The sequence below is a fragment of the Folsomia candida genome, unplaced genomic scaffold (genome assembly GCF_002217175.1).
Source record: "Folsomia candida strain VU population unplaced genomic scaffold, ASM221717v1 Fcan01_Sc002, whole genome shotgun sequence".
NCBI classification, from domain to species: Eukaryota; Metazoa; Arthropoda; class Collembola; order Entomobryomorpha; family Isotomidae; genus Folsomia; species Folsomia candida.
Window position 1 is genome coordinate 13,524,228 of NW_019091194.1, and position 27,407 is coordinate 13,551,634.

Below are 27,407 nucleotides of genomic sequence, written 5' to 3' on the forward strand. Positions count from 1 at the left end.
ACACTGCTGCGGTACAACAACTCATACATAGTTATCTGCTCGCACAACTACCTAGAGATTTCCCCGTCCAGCAAAATATTACACAAATTTCCTCCACTCAAACTAGTTAGTGGTGAGGTTTATTATTATGCCAGAGTGAAGCACAAGTGAAGGTTTGACTTTGTATGTATCCATTTACGTACGTTTTAATATCATAGCGAAGAAAGGCACACAACTTTCTCAGAGTCTAAATACCCTACATGCATACATAGGCAGTTACATAGACTCGTAAATATAAACCTTATAAGAAGATATATTTTTGCAGAAGGAGGGCTGTTGAAGAAACATTTTATCATATCCTGTTTGAGTGGTTGACTTTTGAGCTTTGGTTGCAGCAAAAGAATATTGGAATTTGAAATACACAAGATTGATACGTGTACGGACTTACGTACGTACGCACAACTTCAACTTTGTTTGTCCTCGAGTTTTTAGAGTCCTTCAGTAACGACGCCTATGCCTTTTCGTTGTAATGTGTACTCAGATGTGTGCTCCATCATATTAGGACCAATGATGCTGGATGGGCGAAAAGTTGAGGCTTGGTTTGAGGTTGATAAAACATGATTTATGGGGAAAGCTATGAGGAAGAATATCTGATAGAATAAGGGGGAAATGATGGTCATGCTTGCCCAACTTCTCCGCACTTTCTCCTCCTCAATCTATTCACCTTATCAACCAACAAGGTAATGGAGGACGATTTACAGATTTACAATGCATTTGTGGTCAGTGAAGTGTGGAGATTTCCTTCCTGTATGTAGTGGTTACTCGAGGTATAAAGGGATGCAAATTGCATTGGTTGGTGAAAGCAGTTACAGGGTAATAATGTCTGTGTGATTTGATTGTATGATATCAAAGGCAGGACAGATTTATGTACTTTTCAGACCAGCGATTTAAAAAATCCGATGAAAGTCTGTCTATATTTCTCCTCAAAATACGTTTCATGTATGGATATTTCAGGATATGGATGCAGGGAATGTAACCCAAAGTACGTTCCTCTTCGTGCCAACGCCGCGCGACAATGGAGCCAGAATTACGTGTCGAGCTGAAAACCCATGGCTAAACCGTTCCACTGCTCCGTACAATGTGCTCGAAGAATCATGGATAATAAATGTTGTCTGTAAGTGAAGAACAAGACTGAAAACCTTTTTTCACAGTTGGTTATGTTGACCGCGGCTTGTTGCTTGCTTAATTTTGCAATTAAAAATTTTTGCAGATGAGCAGAATTTCGCATTTCCGCTATTATGCATATGAACAACAATTTACAAAAATGGCTATTTTCACTAATTTTATGTAGTGTTACAGTTGAAAAACTTTTGCTTTCTAAACTTTGTTCGAATTTAGCAAATTAGAATAGTCCGATATAAGTATGTTGTGTATTTTATTTGGATACGACGCAATATATTTCAGCCTTTTCTATTGTTACCCTTTCTTTGTTGTAGTTTTCTTCAATAATACGAAGTTTGGCATTCATCTCATGCATGCGTATTTGTTGAATAGCAAATCAAATTGTCCTCCAACATCAACATTTATTTTACTTTGTATGCATTTGCTATTCTCGGGTATAAATGGTGATATTCAGTGGCGAAGGAGGGGGATATACAGAGTGGAATAATGAGCATTTAGATTTCCCCTCATCTTTTCACTGGGAATTCACAATTTTATGATCCATGCCCATAATACATATGCAATAATGGGTTAAATCTTAGGAAATCCTTAGTAAACAGAACCAAACCTGCGTCAAACTGTGTAGCAGACTCGTATGTACATTTACTGAAAATCTCAACTGTTCGAGCATACATTGTCCTACAAGATGTGATTTGCTTCAATTTCGTGATTTCCTACTACTTTCTAGTTTTGCAAGAGATCTCTCTTTTTCCTCGTATTCCAAAGAGCGGTATTTACTCGTTGCTTCACGAGAGGAAATCACGTTTTGCATACCATTGGGGAACGGCGGAGGGTGAATGTCGTAATATTAAGATTTTGTTGGTTTTGATTTCTCCTGGAGAGGGAAAGAGAATCGGCATTATGTTGTGTGTCTTGGGAGTTCATGACTTAACAGGTTGTTAGTTGATGTTGATGGAACATAGCAGCAGATCAAGGACTGCTCTCTCTCTTCAACATTATCTGCCTTCACTTTGTATGGGTTCCAGCCATAGCCAACTCATCCTCTTGAAGCAGCTTCCCCCTATTTTCACAGACTAACTAAGCCAGCCAGATGTAACATTATACCCACCCAACCACCCAACAAAGCTGGAATCAAAGATACTCTTTTACTTCACAACTTGAAGATTCTCATTGTAGTTGGATTTCATCGATAAAAGGAACGGAAAGGAGATCAAACATCGAAATGAAAATCACGTACAGATGCTCCCAATGAAGAGAAAAAGGTTTCCTCTCTCCAAACAAAATCTTATTTGTTGGGATGTCTATGAAAAAACAAGCCAAGAAATTTAGCTTGACAACAGATAATGAAAGACAACAAGACGAACGAAAGGGTAATGCGTCCATCTATCCCGGCTTGTGTTATACATACAAATCATCAGTGCTGCTCTTCCTGACCCAACCCGGCTCGGCTTGCCTCGTCTGATTCCTTGGTAATAAAAACAAGAACACAACGTGCACATTTCATCTAACTCAATGTGACTTTCAAAAGAAATTGGAACCAATGGGTTATCACAGGAAAATCATTGTCAAACCCCCGTTTGTAATTGTTTTTTTTACAGCAACATAGTAACCAACTCTACTGTTGTCATTAGTTGTCCATCCTCCCTTATTCGTGGTCCTATCAAGTCCTACCTGGTGCTAAACTTCACTTTAAAGCTATTTTATAAATCGAACTATCCATAGTAGTACGCACCTGACTTTCTCTTGGTATTTTCAACCTGAGTTTTTCATATAAAACTACTAAAGGCAGAGGGAACGTCCAAGTATTACGCACGACATGAGAAATCATTAGGAAAAACATGGTATATCTAACACGAGGAGTAAAAAAATGCCTGCCTGACTAAATTGATGACGAACTACCAGAACAGTCCCAAAGATCATGAAGCCAATATCCAAACTCCACAATCAGTGGTTTAAAATCAATGTCTATGGTCATAAGGTGTGTCTACTGTGGGGTTCATTCGAGAATAAGAGAGAGAGAGACGCGTTTTTTGTCTTTCTTGTCCAAGTACCATGTTGATTTTGCTTGCTTCACCGAGTTGTGTACTTGACTGATTTTTCTTTGCTTTCGTAGCTTAATCTCCGGAGAAGAGCCTGCTGCTTATTCTCCATTCTTATGTTTCTGAACGCATCCTTGCCTGCCTTCTGAAGCTTGAAGCACTTGTAACTGTCTCACACGGGTTTTCTTTCTTGGATTTTCTAGATTTACCTGAAGTGAAGTTATCATTAGGGAGTACTTTGAACCCCCAATTTGTTAAAGAAGGTACAGATCTGTATTTTGAATGTCACATACGAGCCTCCCCACCTTACACTCGAATAAGGTGGTTCTTCCAGGTACGTTTTATCCAAACCACTTCTCCTCATATCATTAATCCGTCCCTGTATCTGGTTAGCACACGATGAGAGAGCAAGCATTGCCTCACCATCGAAATTTCAAGCAGCGGTTGTTAACGTTAACGTGATCAAACGAGAGGAAGAGCTGAATGATTTTATCTTGTAAAAATTTATGTGTGGTTGAAAGCACAAGCCAACTTCTTCACCCAACTCGTTTGGCAATTAGCCGAGTGTAAATAATGAATTGAAGAGACGAGAGATCCAAGAATTTTAAGACAAACTACTTTCGCTCTCTTCGCTCGTGAAACAATTTTTTCCTTTCTTTTTTTGGCGTGTGTGTGTGATTCAATCTTTAGTGTGAAGTTAGACATGAGCAGGAATGGCTTTATATACGAATGGCTCTGCATCCGTCCATATCTCCCTAATCTACAAAGTTACATAACTACTTATGTGCAGTACAACCTGGAAAAATAAATTCTTTTTTAAGAGTAGGGTGCATTCAGTCATAAAAATATTGCCATGTAAATTAGACATTACCATAAAGAGTAAACATTTCATGTCAAATACACCACTGGATACGAACAACACGGGCATTGGTGTACGTACATATGTATGCAGCCTCTTTCATAAAAAGTGAAACAATAACTGGTGGGAAGAAAGGGACAGCGGAAACTTGGCTACAATTACAAATGACTTATTTCTCCACCACGTAGTAAAAAACAAGTGAGAATTTTCATCATGCAACATGCAAGAAAATGCAGAATCCTCCATTGAAGTGAGTGCCTATTAATAATCCAGCAACCAGGGATGCAATGCATGATGGGGCGAAGAAAAGAAAGCAAGCAGGCGAAGAACAAGTGCTTCCGACTGCAGTTTATGTAATAACCAGAAAGAAGCATGGCTAATTTCATTGTGCACCTGCATTTGTCATTAGAGAAAGTTTATAGAACATCCATTATTTCATTTTAGTTTTATTTTATGACAAGGAGGGATTACTTTCAATAGGCGGCAGAAGCTGAATAAGGCCTCTTTTCCTCCAACACTTGGACTCCACGGGAGAGGTAATGAGTCACTGCTCTACTGCTGCTCAGCTAGCTTGGCTTCCATCCTCGCAAAGTTTAACTACTCCTGTAGTTGGGGAAGATCGATGTTTGCAGAAGGGAGAAAGTACTCTATTACACACGCAGGAAAAGGCGTCGAAGCGGAGACAAGGCAGAAGACTATGGGAGTTGGCAGTTAGGAGTTGGGGATCTTGTTCACTGCTTAAAAATCGGCTAAGCAGTTAAGCCCCACTCTTTTATGGGGTAATTAACGGATGAGATGAATATAAGAGTCTGGTTGTGTGAAACTATTAAATATTTAAGACTTTCCTCCCATTTCATTACTGACCAAGTTCTCTACTCGCTCTCTTTTTGTAGTCATTCTCGCTGTGAGGTTCTGCTTTGAGCGAGATTGAGTCACTGTTAGTTATCACAGTGAGTCAAAAGTTTGAGAAAATGATGCAATGATATATATCTTAGATACGCACACATATGTAAATATCTTTTGCACACAACCAAGCATACATAGGTCGGCAGGGATACGAAAAATCTGACAAAGACGGTGATTTTACCGAACTATGGAACTACCAAGTCGTTCTTTATACCACTTTACGTATGTACTTCTTAGCATGGAATTTCTCTGATCTACTTTTTAGTCCTTTCTCAATCGTCTTAGAACTGTCCACAAATCCGGCCATTCTCAAACTCAAGTCTACAATTCCTTAGTACGACATTTATACCAAGGAAACCAGATCACGAATAGCTCGCTTGCTTCGCCTAGTGATGTGGCTGTCTTCAAAATCTGGAAGCATTTTCGCATCGCATCGCAACTTTCTCTCAGAGTAATCTTGATTCCTAGGAAATCACAATATATATCTATCTAGCTAAACCTATGAAATATTATCCGTACTTACAGCGCCTTACGATATTCGTCTGCCTTGCTCCAGCACTGCGGATCCGCTACCTGCAAAATCCCACGATGCCTCGCAACCTGTTTAGCTGATCCAGGTCACCAGTAGCATCAGTTGCAGTATCAAGTGGTTTCTTTTCTCTAGTAACATTAGAAGACGATCAGACTGAGGGAATAAAGTAGAGAGGATACTAGGACAAGACTCACATGTAGTAAAAAAGATTGAGCGACGGATCTCTGCGTATGATCTGTGCGTATGTACCTATTGAGAATATAGACATTTTTTTAATGTTGGTGTGTGAGAGGTTGGCGGTTTCCATTTCCTGCTCAATTTTTGGTCGACTGTGTGGTATTTGACGGAAATCGGTTGAGTGCATTGGTGCAGGACTAACGCGTTGTTGCTGCTGCTGTGCTTATTGTCTATTTCTTCCTCCTCTCCTTGTGGGGAGGCGAGAGGGAGAGGGAGAAAGCAGGTGGAATGGAAATGGCGAGCGAATATACGACATGTATATTTCTGCTCAAGAGATGACTCAAACACAGAGAGCAGTAAAAACCACCCAGGAAGGAGCTGGATCCGAAATGTCTGTTTAGAAGGCCAAAAACGCGAGGTAGCTGGCTATATAAGTTTGCTAAAAGCGTGTCAGAAATGAATCCTGCTTTCTCTCATTTTCTACGTGTATTGCATTATTACGAGGATTTCTTCCTACCCAAGTTTCAAAAATAAAAGTCCAACTGCCTTCTCCACCACTCACTCACCCAATTCTTTTCACTGGTACGAAACTTTACTAACGCGCTGGTAAATGGTGAGCATTATAAAAAGTGTACCACAACTAGCAGTTCCCTGTAGTAAGTATATTGTGCCAGTTTTTGAACACATATTGATTTCGGGTGTAGTAACAAATTGTATCGTTGACCTGCTTCCTCCGATGGGAAAGGAAAAGTCAAATATTTAATTAAATCTCGATTCGATACAGAAATAAGAATGGAACGGAATCACGGGGAAAGTTTCAAAGTTTCGACACAGGTTATTATACTGCAGTGTAAGATGTTTAACAAGGGTGAATAAATCAAGAACAGGAAAGGAAGGCGAGGTGTAACGGACGATTGCCATTAATAATGTAGCCAATTAGGGTGAGATCATCTCAGAGCACATTGATGAAACTCGCAAAAGGCTCACGGATGTAGATCAAACAGAATTTTATATCAACGGGCTCTTCTTGGCCGGAGAAGGAGGGAGTAGTGCAGTAGTGGTTTGAGTGATAATTAAAAGGCTTCCTCTCTCTCTCTCTCAGGTCGACTGGTGCGTATTTCTCGCTTTCTCTGAGGATGCACCGTCAGTCACTCTCTTTTCCTTTCCATTTAATTTTCTCCGCCTTCAAGAATGATATCATATTCTAAGCCGGTACTTCCACCTCTCACTTACTTATTTCCTCGTCGTTTGAATCTTGACTTGATTATTGGGTGGAAAGTGGGGAAAGAGACGAGTTGCTCTTATTTGGACAAAGAATGCAAAATTATCTGTTGAGTAGGAAGCATCACTTTAATGCGTCTAGTGTTTTGTGATGCAGAGTGATCGTAATAGTTAAGCTTTTTGTTTCCTAGTTAAGTGATTAAATGCTTGACAACGCAAAAGCTGATAAGAGTCATTCCAATTAAAACGAGATTAGCCTGAAAACGTAAGTGAACATCAGACTTTCGACGACGAAAGTTGGGGAAAATTTTTCTGTATAAAAGTTGAGACAGTTGGTTGAGAGTTGAGTTGTTGAGACTTGAGATACATACATCGTACGTATGTGCATTTAAAACGGAGGAGGTAAGTGTATTCAATGTACAATATGCTTGCTTTGCAACCTGGCGGAGCTCTTGTACGTCTTTTTACTCCAGAGAAAGTTCTTCCAGCGAGTACGGGTGGAAGAGAAGATTTATAAAATATATTGTGATTACTCGAAAACTAGGAAGCACTAAGTAAAGTTTGACAGCAGATGAAACGGAATCTGAATTTATATGAGAGACTAATCTAAATCATGCATGGAATATAAAATTTAGATAACACCATAATGCGCCAAATGGATGTCGGTTGTGAATGTATCCAAGTGCCTTCTGTTCATAATTTTGCCTTGTCTTTTCTACATTAATGTAAAACATGACTACGTTCCTGAATTAGCACAAAGAGATTTAATGCCCCCATTGCAACAGCGTCAAATAATAACTCAAGACCCCCCCCCTCCCCCCACACACATATACACACGCACACATGTACGAAACTTATCGCAAAATCGTAATCTCCTTCCACGATATATACGACAGCAATATAATGTGGTTTTATTTTCTGAATTTTAATGTTCATGGAGATACGTATACTTACTTATGTACCATAGTGCAGTTGTCTATTCATGCATAATGTGCGTTCATATTTTGCATGACTAATTTTGCTAATGTGGAATTGATCAATGGTCCAGTGGTGAATAAGTATCGCTATAAATCTGTATAAAGTTTGGTTAGGCCGAGTAATAAAGTAAAAACCATTTTGATCGAATATTTTATGCACTCCTGCCTAGAAACCTACATCATATTACAAAAACATGTGCAAATAATCTGTTTGTTGCTGCTACCATTGGAAAGATATGCTAACTGGAAGGGACACCCAAGTTCCGTTGCCCCCACGAGAAGAGAAAGATGTGGCTGGACTTATATTGGCACTTGAACTTTGGCAAGAAAAGCAGGCATGGTGGCAGAGTCTCATGAAAAGGTGTTTTACTCCTCACTTGGCTCAGCCTTTGAGTCGAGGAGTGAACAAATTGTCTCAAAGGAAACGTGTCTTTCATTTATTTTGTTAATAACGATGCCGACTAAGCTAAGCAGCAAAAGTGCGGAGGAGAAGATCGATTTCGTGTCAAATTAAACTTTGTTGTACATTGTGTCCCACCGTTTCACTGGTTCTTTCCTTGATAACTTCTAAACTTGCTCCAAACTATAAGTTTAGTCCTCACGTCGCCAGTCTTGCTCAAATAAAGGAATAATATGCTCTAATAATATGAAACTAAAGATAGTTTACCAAAGTTAACTACACCACACCAGTCAACTTGTTTCGTCTTTGGGCAAAGTTATCTTATGTATGTAGCCCTTTATTGTTCTTGCTGTTTGGGAAAACTATCTCAAACTGGTGGGTGGTTCGTTGCAATGTGTGACATTAAGTATTCTGATTGTGTCCCTTGCCACTCACTCCATGTGTTTGTGCCACAATGATGGCCGAGGATGATACTGATCTACAACACATGCTCCCGTTGGTTTTGAAAAATAATAAAGTGAAGATGCTCGGATAAATAAATTTCAAAACATTTTTTTTCATCGTGTTGCAGGAAGATGAGCTGAAACACACGCCGACGGCTGGAATAATCATGAGCAATCAAAGCCTCGTTCTTCAAGGCATCACTCGAACTGCACGAGGAAACTATACATGTCAGGTAAGTAATGGATCTGCACATTATACGATCAATACACGTGTACCAGAAAAAATTGATACAATATCACCATCAGAGTAGCCAATATTAATAATAAATCCTACTCAATTCTTTTCAACCGTTAAGAAAACATACATAATCGCCATGATATTTAAAATATTGCAGGCATCCAATATGGTCGGGACAACTGTCAGCAATATATTCCCGCTTGATGTCCAATGTAAGCATTTATTTATATTGCTTTGATTTTGGGAATTGTGATCACACATGATGTTTAGCATAAGCAGTCCATAAGAAGTAGAAAGCTAAATAGTAAAGTAATACGCAAAGTACTTATTCCCATCTGGAAGTTTGGACAAAAAATTTCGAACTTAGTATGGTTTTAAATACCTGAAGTTCGATTTTTTTTGTCAAAACTTCCAGATGCGATATCTAGAGCATCCCACCCGATTCCAAGAAACCCTCATAGGCGTATGTAGTACTCGATGGGATGAGTCAAACCCCCACAAATACATTTGCCCATGTCTGCCCGTTAGGCTATGGGGTGTGGTCGAAACAGCCCCAGAACGCCTGTTTTATGACCTTCAAATGCATGAACCAGCCAAACCTTGAGGGCTAAAATTCTGAAATTTGGCAGGTAACATCAACGATAGTTGCTTAACACTATTCTGGGGTCAGTCTCAACTTCCCCCAACAGGGGGGTGGTTCGCCCCCCAGGGGGTGTGACCTCACAAAAACCATTATGCACATTCCTTGGGTCACCCTGGTCAAGAATATATATATATGATAGGATTTGCTCCTTGCAAATTTTGAACAAAAAAATTGCCGTTTTGGAGTCCGTGTTCCGAGTCTTAAAACATGGGTTTCTAATATGCTTATGCATGGTGAAAATGCGTGAAGAGTTATTTATTTTATGAGCAAACATTGTATTCAATCACTGCCAGTGACGGACAGAGGGTCCCAACCAAAAGTGAAATAAAACTGACCAAATAACACGCGTGGTTTCACACACAGCCCAACTTCTCGCCGCACGAGATAGCATGAGTAAATGAAACAAATCTTAGGATTCTTTAATTTACAATCCAATTTAAAGAATTTCCTCCCCGTTGAGAAAAACTGGTAATTTGTGAGGTGGGCGTGTCCACTAAATCTGCTTGATCGACAGGCCGGCCTTAACCCTGGCGAGAATCAATATCGCATTTCCCTCCTCCTACGTATAATATTGTACCCAAAAGTTTTCAGAGGAAGCGAGGAACACGGGAATAAAATTGACATGAATCACAACACCTTTTCTCTGTAATTGAAAATCTACACGGCTTTCTCTTCCATGGTAAATATACTCATAGGTACGAACGAAGGTATATATTGTAGATTAAGGTATGCAGCCAATTGCACATGTACACACTTTCTTGACTAAACGTATTGGTCTGAAGCCACTCTGCGTGTAACACAGAAATAAAATGTTTGACCGGCTCTAAATCCTGGTTATGGGAAGAAGATTACGAAATGCGCTGAAGGCGAGTGAAAGCAGTCCCGTTTGTATGAGTAGATGGTGGGGAAACCAATTTCCTCCGGCATTATTAAATGCACAAGTGCTCTGCATAAATGTGTAGAAACGTGGACTGAAGCAGTGTTTAAAATTGTAATAAAGTTCAACTTTATATTTATATGAAAAATCTTAAATTACTTACTGGCTACCCGTGGCTTGGGTGGAGTATTACGGAGAAGCTCTAGTCACTCTCTGCTTCTCTTTCACATACATTCGTGCGAATATGTGGTATGGCATGCAAATCGGGATCCTCACCAAGTCGTGTCCCATATAACCCTGCTACGTATCTACTATGAAGCATAGTGAGTGCCATAAATTACCCCACGTGAAATTACTTTGAGAGCTCTTAGCTCCTAAATAGAATATTATTACATTACACTCATTCATCCGACGGACTAAAGAGTTCAGAGCCAACGCCATGCAGGGTGAAAGTCGCATGTATGTAGGAACAGCAGCAGCAACACTGCGAACATGGTCTAATGTAATGAACTAGAGAGTGCTTTGCTGGATTTGCCCTGAGTGAAAGAGCAGAGAGTGAACAGGCCTGGTTTCGGTTAGCCGAACTGTCTCAATGAATTAAGATTGAGTAATTTAACAACTTTACCATTAAAAATTAGGTTATTCAAAGTAAAACCTCGAGACATTTTGCATACTCTTGTAGCACATTCAACAACAAGTTTACGTATTGGTCGTGATCAGAGTGTTAATGCGATATCGGGGCTGACGGCGACTTGGAGTAATTTATGTACCTACCTACTTACACATGTATCATAGATATCCTGGAGATTAAAATCAGTTTTTTATAGTCCCATTCTCCCTCCTTTTCAAGCCCACATAATTTATGTAACGTCGAACAGGCAAAGAAGGTCGTCACTTGAGATTTACTTTTGCCTCATTTCAAACATGTAAAAAATAAATACAACTCGGAGCTATGTCCTGTTCCATGTTATCGTGCAGTGTACATACACCAACACAACATGCTTTCCAGATTACTGACACATTTTCACATTTATTTTTTTACTTTTACTTCAGAATCAAAGTTTGCTTTTAAAACTGTGTGTTAAGAAGTCCTGCATAAAGAGCGGAAGCTGGTGATGTATGACACAAACAGGGAACACACATTCTTACTTAGCGTTCGTGACATTTTGTCCCAAGAGCGCCTTCTTCATTTCGCAAGTTCCCACTTTCTTCTCCTTTTCATTCAGGGTTTCGCTATCACTTCCAGTTTCCGCTAGAAATTAGCTGCAATGAATGAACACTAAATTACAATTCAAGCTGAGCATACTTTTGTGTAGCAGAGCGGAATACCATATTGACTGCGACTTTAATGGACTTGTGTATATTCATTATTCGTGAGGAAGACTTCTAAAAAATATGGAATCTTATGTCATAAAATTAAATAACTTCCAGCTCTAAAAGAATTGATTATTCTTGCAAAGGAAGAGGAGAAGGTACATATTTCTTCAGGGGCAGTGTGCATACTTCTGACTTCCGGCAATACAGAAAAAGTGATTCTAAATAAATTATTACTTATGATTAATAATGCATATAATTAATGCACTGCATGCAAACACATAGGCGTCTTGCTGTCAAAATGTTCCTGTATAATCTTTACTTTGTCGAAATGGATCACATTATGCAGCCGTGCACGCATATACTTCTCGTGGGAACAGCAGGGGACCTAAAATATCACAGGATATCGCGATGATTCACAATTTTAATAAAGTGCGGCGACATATATATAAAGCTTCCAAACTACAAATTGCTTTGCCTTCCGAGTCTAAATAATGGCTTGAGAAGTGTTGCCGTGAGGCTTTACTTTAGCATGACGATGAGGGAAATGGAGGAAATAGCTATTTTCTCTTCAATTTGAGCTTCCCTGTGAAATCTCTCATTTGCTTAACTCAACCCCCATCTACACCACCACCACCACCACACGAGCCGCAGTGAAAGGAGCGGAGAAGATAAGCTTTATTTAGTGAAGAGGGAAAAGCGTCGTTAGGAAATTTCGAGTTGATATAAATAAATGTATCCTTGATTACAGGATAAAGGAGTGTAAGCATGTATTTATGTTTATGATGATGTGATGTGACTTGGCTGGATGGGGCTTTGTTTGTTATGAGATTGGTACTCGAACCCTCCCTGCCAGACCACCACTGGGACCATCACTTTCACCGACTGCACAACAGCAGTGCAGCCGCTTCCCCGGTTTCCACTGCCCACATTTTCTTCCAAAGATCTGCAAACACTAGCCGTGTAAAATGTGTGTCTTGAACAATAATGGGCAAAACAACTGTGTATAAAAATTCCTATTATATCTGTTCGCATTGCATAGGTTAGAATGATGATAAGTTGATAGAGAGAAAGTACAATACAACGGTAAAATACATATGTTTTTGCGTATGCATCTTAAAATTAGTTGTAATGCCATTGTAGTGGCTAAAGTTTGGCAAATTGAATTTGCAAAGTCGCATCTTAGATATATTGTTGATCGTACAAGTCGAAACCGCGACGCTTTGAGTGGCCTTATTTTACAACGTCGAAGCGAATGAATTTAGCCAGGCAAATGGGAACTGAAACAGTTGGTTTTGAGAGGGAAGGGAGACATGGAGAGAGAAATAGCGACTTTAAAATGGTCTTGGGACAACGAGCCCGACCAAAGTTGTGGGATGAAAGTAAACCGGTTTTGTCTTTTGGTGGAATGCCTTTGATCCGTGTTCCATCATGTCCATCCGCTCAAAAGTTTGATGCTAAACGCTCAACTTCAACGTTACTACTGCTACTACGGGTAGACGGCTCAGTGTTATGAACCCTGAAATACCTACATTTTATGCAAATGATCCCGTCATGGGAATCAAACTATGGAATATTCGGTGTAGAAAGTATGCTTTCTCCTCTCCCTTCGTAAATTACCCCACGACCGTAAAACCGTTCTCCATAGACTGAAATATACTTCCTTATTTTAAATGAAAATACACTGATGCTCAACTTGTACACTTTCTTGTCAAAGCGTGTCCATGTTCACCTCATTTGTAAATTTCACTTATGGTTTCATGATTTCATTTACGAGTCGATATGTAATGCCAACTATAGTAAATAAGTAAATAAATATTCACAAAATATTCGAATATTACAGATGCCCCAGTGTGCAAGTCAGAAATGGGTGTGACGGTGGGTGCGGTGAAAGGGGAGCATATCGGACTGAGATGTGGGTAAGTACATAGAACAATGAAATGATGATACAAAAATATCGTCTAATCCTAAGTTTACCTCAATAAAAAATGGAATTTTTTTCACAGGGTGGATGCCAGTCCTGTTGCCTTAAGGTTTGTACATATATGTGTTTCTACGTTCATATTTGTTGCAAATTATAAAATTACAACAAAACATTAAATCGGGGTTTAGTATTTTCCCGTCATTTGGGTAAATATGTCAAATTAGTGAGAATTGAGGCAGAAAAATTGTCGTACTATAATTCCTGATTAATGTTAAGTACATTTGTTTAAAACCATTTAATTAGGTACGAAATTCCAATAATGTAAATATGTTCTGATTCATTAAACAAACCTTGAAAACTTATAACATGCTCATGTCCTTGACTGACGATGAGTTTTATGCGTATGAAGATATAAAAATGTAATTTTGATGGGACAATTTCAGGTTCGAGTGGGAATTTCACGGCGCGGGCGAATCTGTGGACGTAGTTCCGGCCGGACGAGCGGTGTCACAAGGCGACCTATCCAGATTTCTATACTCTCCAACCCACGATTCCGAATTTGGGACTTTTCTATGCTGGGCTACTAATGACATTGGTCGACAAGTCCAGCCCTGTCTGTTCCACGTTGTCGCTGCTGGTATATTTTTATCCTTGATCTTACACCTTATTTATTTTCATATATGCAACACCAACGATCACTCATATAAAAGAAAAGAGAAAGTGGCAAAATGACTCAACTTTCTCTTTGTTTTTGTCACTTCTTTCATGAGAACAATATGCTGTTTTGCTGCGGAATAACTTTTTTGTTTTTCGTTGGACTGACAAATCAGACCATTCTGCACAGAAAACCTACCGAGAATGTACCGCCACATATGTTGCTTTAATACTTTACTGCCCCCACAAGTTGGACAAAGACAAACTCAACTCATTCATATTTTGACCAAGGTTTGATCACATTTATATAACTCTGGACAAGATCAAAACTGACAACATGTCCAACGAAAATTGATATATAGAGAGGCAATAAATGTCCCCTTTACCGCAGACTGACCACATTCCTTTTATTCTATAAATAAGTACAAAATGTCACGTCAATACGGTTTACCGCAACAATTTTTATTTCTTTTTAATGTCAGCATGATAAACAATGGTATTTTCAGTCTTACCTGTCACATGCGTACATACACATTAAAAGAGCAAACGATATTTCTGTTTTTGATAACTACTCAAAATTTATTTATTTATTTACTTTAAAAATTTTCTCTTACTTTCTACTCGACACCTTTCAACAGGCATAAAAGCATTTAAGATAAAGTATTTTCAATTGCTCTGAAATGTTGAAACAGCAAAAATTTCATCTCTGGGGATTTAGTTCAAATTAGGAATAAATTTATCATGTATTCACGATTACTTTGCTCGTTTAATTCACTTTTCCTGTCTGCTCCATTTTCAAGCGATAAGCATTTACTGACCATAAGTACTGACCCTCCGCAGAATAAATACTAATGCGCTCGGATGTCCTTTCTCTCCTATTTCACCTCGCCGTGTGGTGTGTCTTGTTGACAATAATTATTATTCCTGCCTTCCCTTCAACATCCACAAACAACTGCCAGCACAACAACAAAGCCATTTGTGCATGTGTGTGTCTGGTGTCCAGCTCTTTAGCAGAATGAATGTTGACTAGATTGGTTGGAGACCTGTCTATTCTCCAGGGCATTAGCTGCAGATTGGAGAGAATGCATTCAGTTAACCACACAGCTTCCGCTACTTGTCCGTCTAAACCTCCACTGTGGAAATTCGAAACTACTTTAGCTTCATCCTTGTAATCACTTTCTGTACACTGGACGACTGGACCCTGTTTAGAGGAGAGTTTCATGAGCTGGCTGCCAGCTTGACAGGAGACAGGACAAATGACGGGAGCCTATTTATATATTGAAATCCTTGGTCAGTTGAAGTACAGCAGCGTGCTTCATCATGTGGGAAAGTGAATAATGGATCGAGGGACCCACACATTAGTCACCTCCTCTTTCTACCTTTATTCATCATCAATCAGTCTCCTTCCAACACGCCACACACACAATGTCTTAAAACCATTTCTTCCATCAACTGTCAAATCCACTGACCGATGTGCTGACCTGTGAACTCGCCAGTCCTTCACCCATCGTCCTTTATGCTCATACTCGTTTTTACAATCAGATTTGTGGCCTGATTGCTTGATTAAGCGACCATTTTTCCTTTAAATTTTCAACATCAATCCAAAAGTGAAGTCTTGCGTAATATGTACTCGTATACAGGAGTGTTGTACATGGAAGAAATTTCTGCACTAGTTACATTCTGGGAGCCAGTTGAGTGACATAAAAGAGGATTTCCTTCATTTCCCTCGTTGATTTAATGTCAGTCAACAAGGCTTTGTTCGAGTTGGCTGATTTGACACACGACACGCAAATAATCAACTTTAGTTAATTAATTTTTGCAAGCCTTATTACGCTCTTGTTTAGCTCTCCTCCTCTTCGTGGTAGCTAATATCTCGTACATACACGCGTAACTGATGAGGTAACGAGCAAGTTGTTGTAGAGTGCATACTAAATGGAAAGTTGGATATGAGTGGTTCTAATTAGTATCCATTCCCTACTTTCTCCGCCCTGTCGTTTCATATCTGAACAGACAAAGTGCACGGGACAGTTAATTCCTCTCCTTCTGGGCAGACGACAGAGTAAAACTAGGACAGAGAAATCACGCGAAAGTCGTCAACCCGTATCTTTCTACCCGACCCTTTGCGCGTTGTTGTGTTTTTATAACCAGTTTGACGACCTAACCCTTACAAAGTCTAATCTTAAGATGACAGTTAACAGGAGGGCAAAAGTCTTGACGTTTGACATGCAACAGCACATTGTCTCTAGCACAATACACATCCATCGAATGGCGTGTTGGAGCTGCTGGATGGATGGATAGATAGTTTCTACTTTATGTTTTTTCTTCTCTAGATTAGATGTGCTATTCTAACTTGGCATGTTATTGAAATGGAAAAATTGTGTTGTTTTTAGTAAAACCTCATCCTCTGGAAAACTGCACCGTCGTGAATCAAACGACAACAATAATACACATCGAATGCAGTGCGCATCGCGAGCTTCCACAAATTCCGGATCAACCCTTGTTCCGAATTATGCACGGGGACACTGATGCATCACAGCCCAACCAAGATCCTGCTCAATATGGTCTTTTTCCAGAGTATTACGTAATGGAAGTCTGGGATCTGAAAAACCGCTCCATCCGCAAAAATCTTAGTGCGGAAACTCCAGTGTTCATGTAAGTCGTACGACAGGTTGGGGTTGACGATGTAACAATAACCACCTGGGAAATTTACGAATGCATTTATTTCCTATTTCATTTTTGAAACTTGACTCACTCTGTTGTTCGTCCCCTTAAAATAGTCTCAAAGGACTTGCTCCAGGATCCCTGTTGAGGCTGGTGCTGTATGCCGCAAATTCTCATGGTAAATCGGAACCCCACGTCATTGAAGCAATTGTCGCAGGGGATGCAGAAAAGCATATGCTGGGTAAGTAAATGAATATTCGGTATAGGTTTTAGATATGTAGATATGCATGGCTTAAAGTGGGCCAAACGTTACGAGCAAGTAGCCCAATGTTGCGTAATTTCCAAGAATTTTGTTCAATCAAGATCCAATTTTGAAAATTGATTTGCCATGAACGGCATAGAATTTCCAAGCATCTGTGGATAATTCCTTCACATTGTTATCCTTCTGGAAGGTTCTTCTCCTAATGGGAGGTTGGCACCATGAAATGAATGGAATTAGAAAGTTTGAATTTATGATCGAATGAGAGACAAACTTGGATGAAAATAGAGCAAGCGAAGCCAAGATGGGAACAGATCTAAATAGTTGAGCATCACTTTGAGTGCTGAAGGGCTGCCTTAAGGACTTTCAATTCCCTCCACCAAACACTATGTGCAGCCAAACCACGAGCAGTAGTCACCTCCTCCTCCTCTTCCTCCGCTCTCTCAAAGGTATATCCCAATGCCTGCTGCGATTCTTCTTTCCTCGTGTCTTGCCAAATAAATGGAAATGAAATGGGTCGGACAGGGAGTGAAAGTAGAAGAAAAGAGAGTGAAAGTTTCAGGAGAAAGTCATCATCAGGAATTGGACAAAATATATATATCTTGTGGAGAAGACAGGGAAATGACTCTCTTTATTCATTAACATGGGTAGACCACGTTATAAATTTGTGTTTTTCTCTAGCCAAAGAAACATTTTCACCAGTCTAGGAGGAGACTTACCGAGAGGATTTCCCATCCAATTCCATGTCATGATTTCCTTCCCATGCCAAGCCACCAAACAGCCGCTGAAAGACATAGTTGCTATATTATAGATGGCTAGATAGATAACGGTGGTGGTCCTGGCGTCCCATCTCATGACACCCTCGTGATTATTTCTTTCTTGCGTCCCCATTTCCAGGCCTTTGTTTTTCTCGCCATTCCTCCCGTGGTCGTGGGGGCGAGGAGCGAGGAGCAGTGTGGAAAAGAGAAAACAGAAGTAAAGCCTCTGATGATATTATTACCAAGTAAATTCCATCACCAAATGTCTTGTAACAAATAATCAAAACTCGGAGTTTGTAGACGCAAGAAATGCCGAGTTAAATAATGGCTTCGTAAAAAGGGTCTGGAAACTCTTTTCTCTGAATATTGCCCTCTCTCAAAATTTTCTGGATATTAACATGCAAATTCAAATATTAAAAACATCTGCGGCTTACTATGAGTATTACTATTATTGTTATTACTTGATCGTCTATTTCACTTGCTCCATAAGCCATATTATTTATGGTACAAACTAAGTATGTATCTACATTCTGCTTGGTGTAGTGTAGGAATGTAGATACATATATACAAATACTTTGTATGTAATTTTCCCCAGGTGCAGAATGAAACAAGAATTAGTTTTTATTCCCATTTTTGATACATTCATAAAAAAGCCGCAACATTTGTCACATTGTTTTTTTGTGATTTTGACATGGCGTGCTTTATTATGCGGACAATTGTCTCAAATTAAAAAACGTTGGTCGACCGACCTCTTTCTTTGGATAATTAATGCACCAGTTTCTTTCCGACTCTGAAGTAATTACTCGCTCTCATCGCATTTGAACAATGTCTGCTAATTCAAACATTAGAACTCTCCAACCCCTTTAATGTTTACTCATTTCCCACTAACAATTAGTTTAGTTGTTTGCTTCTTCACGATTCATTACTTTAAATTACTTAAAAGAGTCGAGGCTGGATAATTGTTAGCGTGAGTTGCGAGCCCAAGTCGCCGCAGAGTCGTGTTTCGCCTTGTTTGCATAAAATTAAAGCATTATACGTACTGCTGCGAGGTTCGAGAGGAGAAAAGTTCTGGGCCAACCAAATTCATGCATGGCCAACAACCCACACACTTACCCCTGTGGATTACGGCCTCCACGAGTAATGAGCCCTCTCCCATTTAAAATGTATAATACCAGCAAACCACTCACTCACTTTGCAAAAATGTGAACCCGTCACACTCCCACTCGGCGCTGTGGTATGTGATACAAAGGAGGACGTTCCGTGGCTGTTGCATTAGGCAAAGTATACTAACTGGCGATTTTTCATGTATTTCCGTCTCCTCGTTTTAAACCTTGTTCAAAAAATTTCTCTGGGGATGCGAAAAGCTTATTAAGTTAAGCTGGAGAAAGCCTTTCCTTTTCATGCACAAAAACAAGTACAAGCACGTCTAATCTGCAGACCAAATCAAGTGAAAGTTGAGCCCAAAAGTGAGGAGGAAGAAAAGTCGTGCCGAATCAAGCCAACTTGCTTAAGTAATTTTAGATTCCTCTTCTTCTACGCCTTCTCCAGTCGTACCCTCGACTGTACTTTGCTTGTTGATCTCTCCATTTTATTTGCAGACATGAACTACATGAACTTCCGCCATCATTAAAGTTACGCTATACTGCATACTGCGACGCTTACTGCCACAGGAGCAACATTGTTTGCGGTAAAGTATTTGAGGGGGTACGTACATACATATGTACGTATGTTGTTGTGTATTGTGGGCATGATGTCTGCTATGATACTCAAGACTCATAATACACTTCTCATAAAACCTCATTATTTCAAGCCTCCTCGACAATCTTGTTTTATGAATCATCAACATCAACATGATTGTACTCTTCAGCCTGCCTCTTAACCTGTATAAGAGCATTAAAATCCACACTGCACAATTATTTTATTGTCGATTAATCCCTCATCACGTCGGAAATCCAATCTTAGCTCGAGAAACGGCATCAACAAAACCAATTGCAGATGAAATTCCTTGAAACCCCGCAACAACGGTAAATAATTATGTCATAAATAATGCCAATGATTTTGAACGACATTTGAAATCGAAATTGCTTGGACTAACGTAACGTTGGAATAGATATGACAGGCGAGTTAGAGGAGGGGAACATGAGACAATGTGAACTTTCCTATTTTCTCTCCACATAAGCAATAAGTAATCAAATTATACGTCTATTCACAATTATACGTGAGAGTATAAAGATGAAATGGCCCATTACCAATATTATTCAGCAGTGCGAGGGAAATCGAGGGTTCTGGAAAGTATGGAGTATTGAAGAAACAGGCAGCAGACTGACACATCACTCCAATTCCAAGCCCCCCTTATCACTTGATAAATCATTGGGTGGATAATGTAGCAGTCCAACAAAACCAGAATAAAATGAGCGATAGAAGTAAAAGTAGTAGTTCGTTGGATTGGATTTTCCCCCGAATCAGCCACAAGCCCACCAAACTTAACTACCACCCATCGCATGGGTGGAAATCCAACTAAACGGATCATTATTGTTGTCAGACAAGGGTGCTGGTGGTGGTGGTTTGATGATATGAGCGAGTGGGATTCCAAATTATGAGAATGTGTGACATGACGTTGAATTTAGAGTTTCAGAGACAGTGAAAGATGAGCTGAAATAAAACTACGTCGTCGAATCTGATTGGAACTTAAGTTGGTCTGGAGAGAGAGTAAATTTAACTGTAAATTATTTGGATTCCCATGCGAGTGAATTGGGATAATTTATTATATGCGGAGAGAAAGCATAATGTAAACGATGATGAGTCGGCAAATCGCTCCATTGTCACTTGATTTTAATAAGCACGACCATTTCGCATTGTGCTAGAGCATCCTGTTCCTCTAACAAATGTACGCTGTTTTGCGAGTGCGTGGTATGAAAAAGTGAGAGACGGGCCACTGATTCACCAGAAAATTGGTTTTGTCTAAAATCAAATTGTATTTGTACGACTCCTCCAGTTTCTTGGGCTTTTTTCTCTTTCTAAGATTGGTGCTGAGGATGAAAAATGAAATGGGGTTTAAAAATCCAACATTTCTTAAAATTGATGTTCCATCTACAATACGTATGTACGCAGCCTGCATTACATAAGTACATACGTGCATGCACGGTATATTTCTAGAGTACTCCGCATGAACGACGAGCATACGCATCATCCTCAATACACAAGGTTTCTCAAGTACATTCGTAGGTTTCTTGCATCCACGCCTTTTTAGGAATTGGAGAACTTTACACACAAATAGTATTCCAATTTAAATTCAGACTCGTTTGTCATGCGAATATTACAAGTGTCTGGTTCAAGAAATGGGAAATAAATTGTCATTTTCTCGTCAGGAAAGCGAGAAAATGGTCTTGAACTTATTTTGTAATTTTCTGGCAGACCTCATTTATTTCCTATCGAAAGGAGTAATTTTCCCCATTACAACTTTATAACTGTGTCATTTAAAAAATAATAATAAACTTTTGTTACCGCTCCGTCATTGTGTTTGAGAAGATTATGTGTGTGTAGTGACTGTATAATATTTCGTAATAAAATAATGTGTCAGATTCATATTTTGGATTTGGTTCGAAGCCGCAGTAATATCCCAGCACCGGCTTTTCATTCCAATTACGCGGAGGCGAGGAGCAGGAGAAAGCGGGAGCAAACAAGGGACGAGGACGACAATGGAGTTTTAGCCTTTGTTAAAGATTTCCCATTAATGCTCGTATATTTCTTATCTGTTCCCAGTCCATAAGCAAGTTTTATAAGCAATGACTCCCCATTGTAGGACTTGGCCAAACTTCCTTATTGCTCCGCTGTGTGTGCAGAGTCATTTATCAAAAAATGAATATCATCTCTTTCTTTTCTCGCAAATCCTCCAATCTCACATCTTCCTTCTGCCTGGCCGACTCTCCCCATTCACACCACGCCACCACCATTATTAGAACTTCCACACGGCGGCATCGCTCAATACGCCTGGCTCCCCGGTACAAAACAAACAATACCAACAATCAAACCCACACAATGAAATGTGCAAGTTCGATTTCTCTACTTCTGCTGGACGAACGAGATAGAGAGAGAGAGCAAGAACCGGTGTGATGTAAAGATATGAATGTAATGTGGACCTCTCATCCATATCTTGCGAGCAAAGGTCGTTCCAATTGCTTTGGTTTCTGGGTAATGGCTTCCTTCCGATGGTCAATAACTTTATGTTGGTTACCATAAAAAATGGACGTAAGGAAACGAGCAAAAATATTTCTGCGAAAATGATTAACTTTCACTTGCTTAGTGTTTCTCACGGGTTAACCCGAACCATTACTATTAACATGGGACCCGAAACCTGAACCCGAAACCCGAATGTTAATAGTAATGGTTCGGGTTAACCCGTGAGAAACACTACACTTGCTTCATCAGTTGCATACGTTTTTTAATAAACTAGTACACGATTGGCATCCTATGAATATGAGGATACGCTTATTTACATAAACACACAGCATACTGGTCACAGCATATTGGTCACATCGAATCCCCTGAAATGGGATGAATTTCCAAACTCTTCTTCGTAATATCAGGTGGTCCAATTTTCAGATTTCATACTCCAAACTATTATTATTGGGATATATGTACAACGGCACATATACAACGTCTCCGTTCTCCTTGTTTATTTGGCATGAATCTCGAGATGACTTGATTTCGCATGAAATTCATTCTTCCTTGAGCCATTTTTATAACTTTATAAAAAGAGTGAAAGTGAAGAGGAAAGAATGGCTCACCTGAGGAAGCAGGGCCAGATTGATGTGGGATAAAATATAAGTGAGGGAAATAGAAGCCCACAAAATCACCACCAGCAGCAGGACACACGATGAGAAGTGGATTTCCTTCCGTCCTCCTCTGCTGGCGTCCAGCCGAAAAGGAATCAATGCGAATAAAGCAATTTTGCTTGGGACTTAACTGTATAGTGGATTGAAGCAGCTTTTCATCTCGGTTGGCATTTGAGATACGTACCTCCTCCTTGGACCACATTACATTATAGATATACTTACAGGGTAGTGACCACTCAATTGCCTATACTTGCTTCCCACAGGGTTGTCCGACTTCCTCTTCTTCATCCCAGGCCTACCTGAGAACGAGCACAAGTTTATGTGTCTTGGTTTAGTTTCCTTCCCTTTTGCTGCTCATTGAACTGCACAGACATGAAGGCATCATTGCTTGTTTTGTCGGTGGAGGAAGTGACCAAAGATTTTTCTCGTTTCTCATAAAGTATTCCCTGTTTGACCCTTGTCCTACATTTCAAGAAATAAATAGGTTTACTTGCTTGGTTCATGCGCTCCTCTTCGCCACACGCGTTCATAAGCACAAGAGGCCTGAATATAAGAACAATAGCTCTTAACCATCATCTCTTATCAGTGCTGTGAAAGTATTTAGAATGGTGGACTGTCGAAGAGATAAGTTAACTAATAAGAATAGCATAAATAAATGGGTGGAGGAACGAGGAAAGAACGGGAAAAGAGCGAGGAGGTAACTGCATTCAAAATTGCATCGGATACAAAGAATGTGGAGAAAGGGAGCTGCGACGGCGAAGGCAGAGGAAGTCGACGACGGTGGACGGAAGGAGGACGCGGATATATAAAATTTTTATCAGGAGCACAAATCCCTCCGTATGTAAAACAACTTCACCCCCACGGCTTCACCATTTCCATCTCGGCTCATTCATTTCACATTCCGTGCATTGCTTTCCCCATTTGGACTTTTCACCATTCAGCGTATGCAACAGCCTTAATCTACCTGCCTTGCATTTGCCTTGCCTGGGATCTCAACGGCCTATTTCTCCAACATAACTCACCCATCTGCATTATGGCCTTATCTCAAGTTCTTCCTCTATTTCATCAGCCATTCACCATTTTTATCTTTGTCAACCGACCCTCAGCAGCAGTCCACTATTTGCAAGAAGAGTCATTTCCTTCCATCTTTTCTCATTTCCTTGAACACTACTAACCAACGAATAAATACTTGTTGGATACAAATGGAGAGAGGAATTTCGTCTTTATGCACCACGTCGTAGTTACAATATTTTTATGGCATAATTTATTTGCTTTCCCTACTACGTAAATGTAAATCCATACAACGGCGAAATGGATGCAAGTGTCTGTAAAGAGTTTACAGCTTTCGCAATGAGTACATTGTTATCGATTTGTACAGACACATGTACGTACAATCTATTTGACCCAATCTTCACTTTTCCCATGGCAAATTAAGACTTAAGTATGAACACTGTAATGGAGACATAGAGTGGGGAGAGATGATATCTAGCAAATGGTTCATTTGACCCTGAAACCCCCTTAACGGTGTGTGCAAGGCTCGTAGAGTTTTAATTGAACAGGGACCATTTCTTCAAAGATGCTTTAAAAACCTCCCGTCAATTTAATTGATTTACGTTTCGCCAATAGCAGGAACCAGTTCCCAACGAGAGAGCAAAAGGCAAGCAGACAGACATTTGTGGTGGTGAACTGTAGCCAATTTCTCACGAATTTGGAAGTTTTTTCTCCGTTTGTGGAGGCTTTTGTGGGAAAAGTCTCATTGGTCTAATCTAATAGTTTCTTTCGAGACTCCTGGACGTGGTTATTCTGTGGTTCTTGCAGCAGTCAGTAGCACTACTGTAGTTTTTGAAATTGTTATTAGGATGTCAGTGGTGAGGAAAGCCTTGTTTCTCGCTCTCTCCTTTCCCTGATGGAATTCACTTTATGTGCCAGTTCAAAATAAGCTTTTGAAATTGTGTATTACCACCGCAATCTATTTATCACGAGCCCCATTCTCATAAATAAATAAAATACGAACCCAAATGCAAATTAATGTATGTGTGTGGAGAGATGCCCCCATGGTGCATGGCGGCGTTGGATGGTTGAACGTTCCGCAAAAATTAGGGAGAATGAAATCTCGTTAACTAACGAGCTCTAAAAACGAGAGCGAGGACGACTTGCTTGCTTAGTTGGCATTAAGAATGGGTAGAAGAAAGTTGCAATTTACAATGATTGTGTTGACACACAGGAGCGAGTACGAGTCGGATGGAGTTTTTTCCACTGGCGGCCGTCGGTATAGGAATGGCAATCGTGGGAACGGTACTTCTTCTGTTCCTGGTCATGCTATTTAGAACGCGTCTCACAAATGCCAACAGTCGCACCATGCGAACCCAACCAGCCAACAATGCCAACAACTCTCATCATCATCCCTTGGAGAAACCAAATTCACTCATCTTGACGTCAGGGTTGACAACGACTTCTGCCACCAACAACTCGTCATCAACGAATACTACGAGCAACATGAACTCTGGGTATCGGGCCCTACCACAATCAAAAGCAGAGGCTGATGCTGCCAATCCTGACATAATTCCGGGTGCCAATGGCAAAAATTTCCCAGCAACCAAAGGTAAGAAACCACTTTCTCCACCACAAAACTATTTCACAACAATAAATGAGTGGAACCGACTGTATGTAAGACCATGGCTTTCCAGATTCACTAACCAACCAAAGTATTTGTCATGTGATGTTGGTCATGTCAAGGAAGAAAGTGGGTTGGTGAGGTTTTGGAGGACAAAGTTAGGAATAGTTTCTTCCACCCCCCTCCTCTGAATGCTTGCCAACTCACAAACTCACCAAATATCATGCATGACGGTGGTTATTGATTCTCGAAAGAATTTTAGTCTACAACTTTTTTCTCCTTCCTCTATAGTTGAATATTTAGCGATGCTGTTATGATCAAAGAGTTCAGGAGGAAAAAAATACACTAGAGTTGATGCAGTTTATTTAAATACGTACATAAATTATTAGTAATAATAGCATTCATCAGTATGTATAAAGATAGCTGAACATGTTTAAATACCAGAAAATCCATGAGTAATTCTAATTGCAGATTATAAAGACGAGCTGCAAAGAACGCTTTCCCTGCGAAAGGGTGGTGCTTTCATCCCTGCATCATCTCCGCTCGAGAATGGGCAGAGCAGCAGCAGCCCGATGCAGGGGAATAATAATGCAAATAACACCCTTCCCAGACCTCGTCCTCCTCCCGGCCTGGGCAACACGAGTGGTGGCAGCGGTGTTGCTGGAAATGGGTCCTTTCATCATCATCCTCCTCAAAACCAAACAGGCAGCCAACATCACCAACAACAACAACATAATCAACTCCAGTACCAGACATTGAAAAATTACGTGAAAGATTACCCTCCTCCGCATTATCATCACTCGCCCATCCCTGCCAATGACTATAACACCATTTACATAAGAGACAAACTCCTTCACGACGTCGACATTCCCGAGAGCTGTGTATGAGACGCGGCGAAAACCTATTATGTTTAGGGCTCCATTTAATGAGTGTTGGGCAAACTTAATTTGAACTTTCTCTTACAACAACAACAACCACCGTGCTGAATATGTAAGGCCATTCAACATTGAGTTTAAATGCGTGTCGATAATTTCATACCATATTGGCATTTTGGCTAAAAGGGATTAGCAAAGAAAATATTATTCAACTCTTAATACCCAAAAATGTTTTATTGTATCGAATAATAGAAAAACTTTGTGTGTATATCGGAGAAAGTTCTAAATGCATAGTTAGATTTTGTACGAGCGAACAGGCAGGAGCAGGATGTGTGTATGCATGTATTTGTCCATGTGTGAATGTATGCAAATGAGGTTTATTCCATCACTTGTGGAACAAAATAAGCGTTTTTATGTCGTCGTGAGAGAATTTATTGAAACGTTGACTTACTGCCCGTGCGGACGGAAAGTATGAAAACGAGCCAAATCTCACCAATTTTAGTTGAAGTGGAATTATGGTGAAAAGGACGACGTCTTGCATCTTCTGTATGCAAAATAACCTACGTTGGAAAAGAAGCTTTCCTTCCTTGGATTCATTCCATAAGTGCTTTCTCTCCTTGTCAGTCGTAGATAAGATTTGTATGTCGCATTTGTCATAAAATTCTAAAGCCCGACATGAAGATTTCCTTACGAGACCCTCGACCTAAATAAATCCATAAAACCGGTGAAAATCTGTGAAAACTCACATTCAAATCTACAAGCTTTATCTCTTTCCCCTAAAATAATCCTTGTCGTAAAAGAAAACATTGCCAATGTAAGTACAATAAGCAGTCTGAGACAATGCATTCGACGAACGAAGAGATAATTCAATGGGAGACACGTATGAATCATGCTCATGAGCAATGATAAAAAACTGCGGCGGATTGCACAATGTGTGGACGTGGCTGTTCTATCTACTCGTTCCCTTGTAACAATATTATTCATTATATAAGAAAGAGAAAAATAAAATACAATAAAAGATTATGCTGAAGGACGACATA

The 27,407-nt window shown here is 39.9% G+C and overlaps 1 protein-coding gene across 1 annotated transcript in view; it reads left to right on the forward strand.

The window, feature by feature from the left end:
* The window catches only part of LOC110843473, a 54,657-nt gene extending 27,250 nt beyond the window's left edge, over nucleotides 1-27,407 (forward strand). Inside the window, exons 9-19 of the mRNA XM_022089439.2 lie at nucleotides 994-1,153; nucleotides 3,404-3,534; nucleotides 8,844-8,948; nucleotides 9,111-9,165; nucleotides 13,631-13,706; nucleotides 13,794-13,820; nucleotides 14,155-14,348; nucleotides 16,756-17,017; nucleotides 17,143-17,267; nucleotides 25,103-25,480; nucleotides 25,964-27,407. Coding sequence (XP_021945131.2) covers nucleotides 994-1,153; nucleotides 3,404-3,534; nucleotides 8,844-8,948; nucleotides 9,111-9,165; nucleotides 13,631-13,706; nucleotides 13,794-13,820; nucleotides 14,155-14,348; nucleotides 16,756-17,017; nucleotides 17,143-17,267; nucleotides 25,103-25,480; nucleotides 25,964-26,379 — 1,929 coding nt within the window. The 3' untranslated portion in view covers nucleotides 26,380-27,407. The remainder of the gene's footprint in view (nucleotides 1-993; nucleotides 1,154-3,403; nucleotides 3,535-8,843; nucleotides 8,949-9,110; nucleotides 9,166-13,630; nucleotides 13,707-13,793; nucleotides 13,821-14,154; nucleotides 14,349-16,755; nucleotides 17,018-17,142; nucleotides 17,268-25,102; nucleotides 25,481-25,963) is intronic.